The sequence below is a fragment of the Geospiza fortis genome, unplaced genomic scaffold, assembly GCF_000277835.1.
Source record: "Geospiza fortis unplaced genomic scaffold, GeoFor_1.0 scaffold78, whole genome shotgun sequence".
Taxonomy (NCBI): domain Eukaryota; kingdom Metazoa; phylum Chordata; class Aves; order Passeriformes; family Thraupidae; genus Geospiza; species Geospiza fortis.
Window position 1 is genome coordinate 4,764,521 of NW_005054339.1, and position 8,021 is coordinate 4,772,541.

At 41.5% G+C, this 8,021-nt stretch overlaps 1 protein-coding gene across 1 annotated transcript in view; it reads right to left on the reverse strand.

Moving 5' to 3' along the window:
• Positions 1 to 495: 495 nt before the first annotated feature.
• TASOR (transcription activation suppressor) overlaps positions 496 to 8,021 on the reverse strand; it is a 28,300-nt gene continuing 20,774 nt past the window's right edge. Inside the window, 9 exon segments of the mRNA XM_031058247.1 lie at positions 496 to 1,640; positions 2,275 to 2,433; positions 2,520 to 2,698; positions 2,851 to 2,959; positions 3,548 to 3,707; positions 4,273 to 4,395; positions 5,073 to 5,986; positions 6,841 to 6,979; positions 7,836 to 8,021. The exon segment at positions 7,836 to 8,021 is cut by the window's right edge and continues 101 nt beyond it. Of these exon segments, the coding sequence (XP_030914107.1) occupies positions 1,078 to 1,640; positions 2,275 to 2,433; positions 2,520 to 2,698; positions 2,851 to 2,959; positions 3,548 to 3,707; positions 4,273 to 4,395; positions 5,073 to 5,986; positions 6,841 to 6,979; positions 7,836 to 8,021 (2,532 nt within the window). The 3' untranslated portion in view covers positions 496 to 1,077.

Here is an 8,021-nt window from a genome sequence, read left to right on the forward strand (position 1 = left end):
AAAGCCAGGAGTCTCAGCCGAGTGAGCAATGCAGCAGCTCCACAGCTGCTCCCTAGGGCTGCTGCCTCTGCAAGCCTGAGGCAGAACAAAAGGAGAGAATCGCTGAGGGGGAAAAGGTTGGAAACTCGGCAGATGTGAAATTTAACAGACAGGATTAAGAAACAGATAAAACTGTACTTACCCCAGTGCTAGTTCACAAAACAAACAAAACCAAATTTTAAAATAAAGCCTGAAAGCCCCAGGAATCATTAAGCTGAAGTGGGAGAGGATTGAGGTTTTTCTGATGCAAACTGAATTCCCACAGTCATTAAATTCAGGTTTGTCCTTCTCTCATTACAGTAATCACAGTGGCCAGATAAAAGCTGGGAGGGCACTGCTGGTGCTGCAATGGCACAGAGCACCAGGTGAGACACACAGATAATTGCTGGGCATGAAACTAAGCTTGGGTGTTCCTCAAGCACTTTGCAAACAATGTAAAAACCACAGACAAAGCAATGTGTTAGCAAGTCCCTTGTGCATTAAGAGTTTATTTGATTTTTTTGTAATGGAACTGCACCATTGGTTACTCTAATTGAGGTATTTAGCCAAAATCCAGTATATAGTCATGAAAATAAGTACACTACCTTAGAGCTATGTAAAAACATTGTACAAAATTTGTGTCCATGTCAAATAAATACATTAAATTTAATATTTGTGTAAAGAAACATGACTTGGATACTCTTGTGGTTGAGAAAAAAAGACAACTGCTCTTTCACATATTTTAGGCAAACATTCAGCTTTACATTAAACAGACCTCAAACTGAAGCTTAGGTAACAGGTCAAATACAAATGTAGAAACTTAAAAGTGCCAACAAACAAGATAATTCAAGTACAGTAAACGTTAAAAAATATATGTATTTATTTAAATTTTCAGATGGTTCCAACAGGGACGGGCCATCAGGGATTTAAATAGAACATGAAAACATCTGAGATAACAAGAACAAGAAACATTTTGTTCCAGAATAAAATAGAAATCATTAATCCAACATTTTAGAAACAGAGAAGTCCACAGCAACTTAGAAAAAGAGACTTAAGAGTTCATTTCTGTTCTGAATATGGCCTGGAAGAATCACAGCAGCTATCCCAGCCACCAGGTGATAATGACTTTTCTGTATCCATGCTCTGATTGTAGGCAGACAGAAAAAAATTGCTCCCTTCCTGGTTTTGATTTGCAGGAGAAATTGGGTATGTTGTTCCCAGAAAAGTCTGATGAGTGAGGACACTAAAGTGGCTGAATTGATGGAACATGTTTAATTGTCTGCTATAAACCTGGAAGTTACTGAAAGGAGTTTGTTCGACTGCATTGTGTTTTTCTCCTTCAGCAGAGCATGTTGTAGAAACTGGAGTAATTGGCTGCTTCTCTTCCAAGTTAGTTTTGTAAGTCTTTTCCCCAAGGCCAGTTTGTGCTTCAGGAGGTAACTCTGTAACTGATAAGCAGCTTGCTTTAGCATCTACTCCATGTGGGCCCTTGGCCTCTGTCTGCAAAGCTTCCACATGAGTATCATACTTAGAGGCACCACTGCAGATTTCTATTTCTGACAATTCATCCCCTGAATCCAGAGACATGTCCTCCTCATCCTTCTCATCCTTTTCTACAAGAACTACATTAAAAGAGAGAGAAAGTTCTATTCTATTGAAATATAAACTTTGGTTAAAAAGGCCATTCACTACTCACAGTGTTACACTTCAGGTCTGCCAGTCCAACAGCACTTTAAGTCTTGGTCTTCTGCCACTCGAGTTCACTTACTCAACACACACACTTAACCCTCTGTGGGAGTGTCCAGTTACTTGGTGCTAAAAGCTTCTGCACACCGTGCTCATATTTAGTGCTGGGAAATCCCAACTCCCAGCTCCAAAGGGGACAATGTCAAAACAGCATCTAAAGTTACACAGCAGGTGAGTATTTGATCAGACAATTAAATGAGTACAATTACTGACATCTCAGTACAGTTTATCTACTCTAAGTAGATAAAGCAGGTAGTGACAAGTTTATCCTTTTCCTGAAAACAGATGCCCTGTCTAGTGCCTCAAATACCACATTAGCCTGTACTTCTGTGTTGAAAGTCTCCATCCCCACTGCTTTTCCCCCGCCATTTCAAACAGAAGAGTACCTTGAGAGTTGAGTTTTCCTTGCCAGCTGCAGTGGCTGTTGACCAGAGTCAAGGCACACTGTCCCAGCACCTCTACCCCACACATGCACTTTAGGAAGGAAAGTTTAAGTGTGTTTGACCTCACCTGATTGTCTTTGGCCAGCACTGCCAGCAGCAAGGTTGTTCTGCTCAGTATCAGAGTTGTGAAACCCAACAAGACTTTTAAAATTACGCATAAAGTCATCAACAGCAGCAACCACAATGCCATTATCAACGTAACTCGACAGCGTCTTGAGATTCTTTTCTAAACACATAAAAGAAGAATTTGTATTAATATTTAGCACCTGTTATCAAAAAAGGGGGAGAGGTATTCACAAATGTGGGGTTTACCTGTTAGGAAGACAACATGTCTCTGCTGTATGTTCTGAGCTTGAAGCCTGATGAGACACTCAAGTTCTGGAGCATTTCGAGTTTGAGAATCACAGTTATGGTAAGACAGAATCTCAACCAAGTTCTTCTTTTGGTAGGTGTTCAGAAGGGTGAGCAGGTTCAGGGCATTGGCATTCATCCTGGAGTGGGAGGAAAGCTCACTATTAGAAACAATTTAAGGTCAGTCTAAATAGCAACAGACAAAAATAAGAGTAAGTTCTATTTAAGTGTTTTGGATGGCATAACGAAAGCTGAAGCATTTTAACAGCTTGTATTATAGAACCTTACTTACCTCCCCAGCTCTTTCAGTTTCTTTTGTATTTTGCAGTGGACTTTCCATTGCCATTTCCCATCTGGGGTATTGAGATCCTCCAGAAATGTCAGGAACTGTTTTAGTTTATCTGTTGTAGAGATATTGAATAAAAGTTAAATTTTGTGGTATGTAGACTGAAAATACTGCTTCAGTGTATACAAAAAGCTGTTCCCTGTTTTCATCACAGTACAGTCACACAATTACAAACAGCAGACACTCACTTCAAAGTTTTATTCCATGCAGACTGGCCAACAGCAGTATCATAAAACTGAGCTGCCTTTCTGTACCTCAGGTGCCCAGCAGTGGTATTTAAAAGCTGACCTCAGCACACACACTCTGCCTTGCTAAAATATTTCAAAAAACTGTAACTTCATTACCTATTCAATTTCAAATGAAGAAAAAGTATATATAGCATGTTTGTGGATGGAGTAGGAAGGAATAAAAGGCTCCACATATAACTACACAGTGTAATACAAACTGAAGACAAAATCTCCCTGTTCATGTGTTCTTCAAGAGCGCCACTGGGCTGAGAAAGAGACTGAATTAGCTGAAGTTCTCAAAGAACATCACAAAAATTGGAAGACCTGATCCTTTATTGTGGCGAGTGTGGGACCTCTCACATACTGAAATGTCAGGATTTTAATTCTAAAGCTTCCAGAAGCATCACACCACCTACCTGTAGTGATGGACTCTGGGTTAAGGACAGATTCATCCGACACAACAAAACCCCCAGACACAAACAGGTCATGGTAAGTGCGATTTTTCACATCATTCAAACTGTCAACCCCTGCAAAGCTGACACAGGAGAACCTCTTCAGAGTCACCAGGCCAGGGATCTGTTGAAAAACATTTGAAATCAGAAGTGTAACCACAGGTCACACAGAAAAAGGAATTACTGAACTCTCCTACCTACTAATGCCAGGCACCAAACTTCAAAACACATTTTCAAAAAATTACTGTTTCTTCTCTTGCCTAGGGAGGTGCTCTCTCAGGAGCATTACAGGAATAAAGTAAACGGACATCAAGCACTTCAAATAATTTTACTTTCTGTCCAGCACAGGGTCTTAAGCTGGCAGGAATAGCTCAGGTCATTTGAAAGCTGCCTTCACCTCCTGTTAGAGCATCACAGAACCAAAAGCAGAACTACTCAGGCCTCTGCAGAGTTTTACAACTACTAACAGTAAATATGCATTAGCCTGTGCATGGTAGTGGAAGAAGTTATGAGTAAATGTTGAGACAAGACCATTTTTACTACAACCATTTTGTTTCTTCAAACAGCAGCTAAACACAGGGTACTGCTGAACGCTGTGCTGTTAGAAGAAAGCAGCCTTGCTCCAAATGAGCTCCTCTCACTATTGCCAACAGGTTCCTGCAGCTCACAGTTACTTACGTGGGACATACCTTATGGATGAGATTGGCAATGTCTTCATTTTGGATAATGATCAACAGTTTCTCTGAATTATCTCCTCTTTTAAGGAACTCCTCTGGATGGCACTCTGTGTTCCCTAACTTTCTAAGATACTCCTGCCACCACAGAGAGAGGAGACAAGGACAAAGTCAATAGGTAGTTTGGTAAAAACAGTGCCCAGATGACACCCACAGCAAGAAGGTTTTCCACTTCAGTGAATCCCAGAGGGACTGGCTGCTTTATCCCTCCCATAAATTAATCAGAAGGATGCAGCAACACAGAGCAGCTGTTTCAGCAACTCAGTCATTCTTATCAAATCACACACAGACAACCAACTGACACTATCAAACTGCCCCAGTTTTCAAGGAAGGCCAGAAGTTTACAACTTTCATCTTACACATTTAGGTACAGAAGCACAGTGATTTCTCAAACTTCTGTCTACTATTAACTAGAGGGGAAGAGAAAAAACCCCAAAGGCACACAGAGTGACTTTTCATACATTCTTTCTAAAATGGTAGCTATCACATTTCTTCACTGATCACCTTTTTTTTGTAAGCCCACCCCCGGCAGGATCTTCAGAAAGGACCAACCTACAGCCTGCTCTGTTTTCCAGCTCAAAGACTTACGTAAAAGCTAAATATAAGCAAGACTACCACAAAAGCTCAATGAGGAAGTGGGACAGGACAGCCTATTTTCACAACTCACTTTCACAGTGAAAGTGAGTCCAGTTTCACACAAGTGGATTTGAAAGACACTCTGACAGTAGAGAGAGGTTGAACTGAAACAGCTTTACCTTGATTTCTCTGCAGAGAACACTTTCTTCCTCTTCATGAATATAAAATTGGATTCTGTTTTTCTGTACATTTTCCATTATTTGGACAAAACCGGTAAATAATTCAGGCTTTAACTTGCTTATCAAATCAGAAAAAGCTGGTTGAGTTAAAATGTTTAAGTTCTTAGGGGACTTCTGAGTCTTTTCTGGTGGTTCCCTGAGATCACCAGCAGAAGAAGTCTGCTCCTCTGGTTTAGCATTCCCATGGCTCACTGTGTCCTTCCCTAGGGGCAGGCTTGCTGAAGGCTGCTCCCGGCAATGCGGCTCCTCCCCCAGGTGATTGCACAGCGGCTCTGGGAGTGCTGTGCTGCTGTCCCTGCTCACAGCCAGCGTGTCAGGGGCAGTGCTGCTCACCACCTCCAGTGCTTCAGGACTAGAATACACTGGGGGAGTCTGCTTCATGCAGGAAGAAGCCAAAATGACGCTGTCCAGTTTCTCAATCAGGCTCTCTACGTATTCTTGGACAGAAATCTCTGATGCCTGCAAACAGAAGTGTTCAGAAAGTCTCATCATCCTCTCCTGGGCAGAAAGGACTGGTGTGGACATGTCACTGACATAAGGAATGTTTTTTTGCTGCAAAATTTCTTTAATCTTTCTTGCAAAGAGCTTATATTCTTCTAACAGTGTTGTCTCTATTACTGCACTAATGGAATGCTTAGCTGTAAAAGGTTGATCTGTTAGCTCATACTGATCTTCAAGTTTCTCCACTTGTCCTGTGTAATGTCCATCTTCTGCTGTCCCCTTCTGTGTGTCTGAAAATGGAGAGCATGGCAATTGATAATCAGAATTTCTCTGTCTATTTACTACCCGGGGGTCATTAGGAAGTGCATCCATTGGTGGCAAATATTCCAGTGGCTCTTCTGGTGATTTCAGACCTACAGAAGAAGAGTTCATCATCACCATCACCATCATCTCATGTGTGAAAGTCACACACAGCTGATACACCAAAACCTCCGAATCCCAGCCTGAAAACAGCATTACTGTTATGCCTCCCCCACCAACCAACTTCAACCCCAATACTCAAGTGTTACAGTCTGCTGAGGTACAGAAGCACAGTACATTTAACAGCTGCTAAGACAGTCAAACAGCACAGTCCAAGTCTGCTGAAAAAGCAGAATAAAGTAGTTTTCCCAGAGATAATGTAGCACGACAGGATGTACCTTCATTACAAATTAAAAATTAAATTAGAAATCGAGCAGGGCAACATATGATTCAAGTATTTTCATTTGCTACTAAATGAAATTTAAATGCTCACTTCTAAAAAGTTAAAATGCTCACTTCTAAAAAGCTTAGACACAAATGACCTGGTGGAGTTGGACTGCAAGCTGCACCTCAGTGAAAACAAGGTTTTTTTCTTGAAAGGGGAGGATGTCAGTCTGATTGATTACTGACACAGCTTCAGTGGTGCTGCAAGGAGTGCTGAAAGACCCTCATAACCCCAGCTCAGTTTCTTCACCATCCATAATCAAAACTATAGTTTTGTTTGTTTTTAAAGCAATCCCATTTCTAATTTGTGTTAATATGAGGCCAAACCAATGCTCTCCACCAGTATCTGTTTTCATCCAGCAGATTTCTGTATTAATCAAATATAAGAAATAACTGCACAGGCTATAATGTGCTTGTGTACCAACATGTGATCCAAGAATGGATGCATGAATCCAGGTACAAACCTTTAGAATATGTTTTCATTCACTACTTGTAGGAACAGAAGAGTTAAAATCCATCTTACCTGTAATTGGGATAAGTTTCCAGTGCATTCCAACTTCCCCTACATTATTTGAGCAGGGAGGTTGCCCGAGATAGCCATGTTCTATAGGTGCACTAGGACAGGGACTGCAGCCTTCAAAGGTACTCCCAGTGCCTGTGTCCTAAAAACCAAGCAAAATGCTCATCTCAAAACAACTTCTTTTGGTTTGGCTCACTATTAAGTTTTTACCTTCTGAGCAGCTGACAGAAAGGAGTTCACTGGCAATTCTGCTATCAATCTAAACCATTCACACCTGGAAACATTTCCACAAGGTACTTCTCTGGTCTCATTACTAACGCAGCCCTGAGCACTGCTCTTACAGTATGGGAGCTGGGGGTGCCAAAGGGGAAGACAGGGGAGAACTGGCTGCTCCCTCACTCCTTCCAGGCTGTTGTCTTGACACCTGACTAAAGCCAGGAGGCATTTTAAATAATACAGTTTAAATAATTTAAATTTAAATAATAAATTTGCTGAGGTACTGCCTACAATTAGTAATGGGCCCTCAAAAAAGCCAATTTCATCTCACATTCCAGACGGGTAAAAGCAAAATAGCATACACATTACGGGTATTCCTGCTCTATGACTTAGAAACTGGACGTTGTGTGGAAGTACCAGTAACACAGATCATGGAACAATCACTCTTGTAGGGTAAGGAGCTGGGGCACTGTGATCCCTAAGCACAAGGGAACTCATCTACAGCACTGCACCAAGAAGGCACATGAAGAGAGCTGAGCATGCACTGAAATACTCAGAATTCTTCAACTCTGCTTCCTTTTTTATCACAAAAAGAATAATGAACCGTGAACACACACTTAAGAGTGGAGAAAATTTCCACCTATGTTCCTATCAAATAGAGAAGCTTCACAGAAAAGTTAGTACGTATCTGTGTTTGCCTCTGTAAAAAACGTTTTTTTCATTCAGCCTCATATTCATGAAAATAATACTTTCACTGTCAGCATCTTGGCAGTTTCACTTACTTGTAAATGTAGTGTGTGCTCAAGGGGTGCTTCGTTGGGTGGGAGCTGCAGACTGACATCCACGGAGTAGGGCAAGCACTGCACGTCAGTTTCCAGCATGGCCGGGCTCTGTGGGTCCTTGAAGGGAACGCTGTCAGCCCGAGCAGTGTTAGGAAGCTCATGATCATCTCTGTCCTGAGCAGGAAT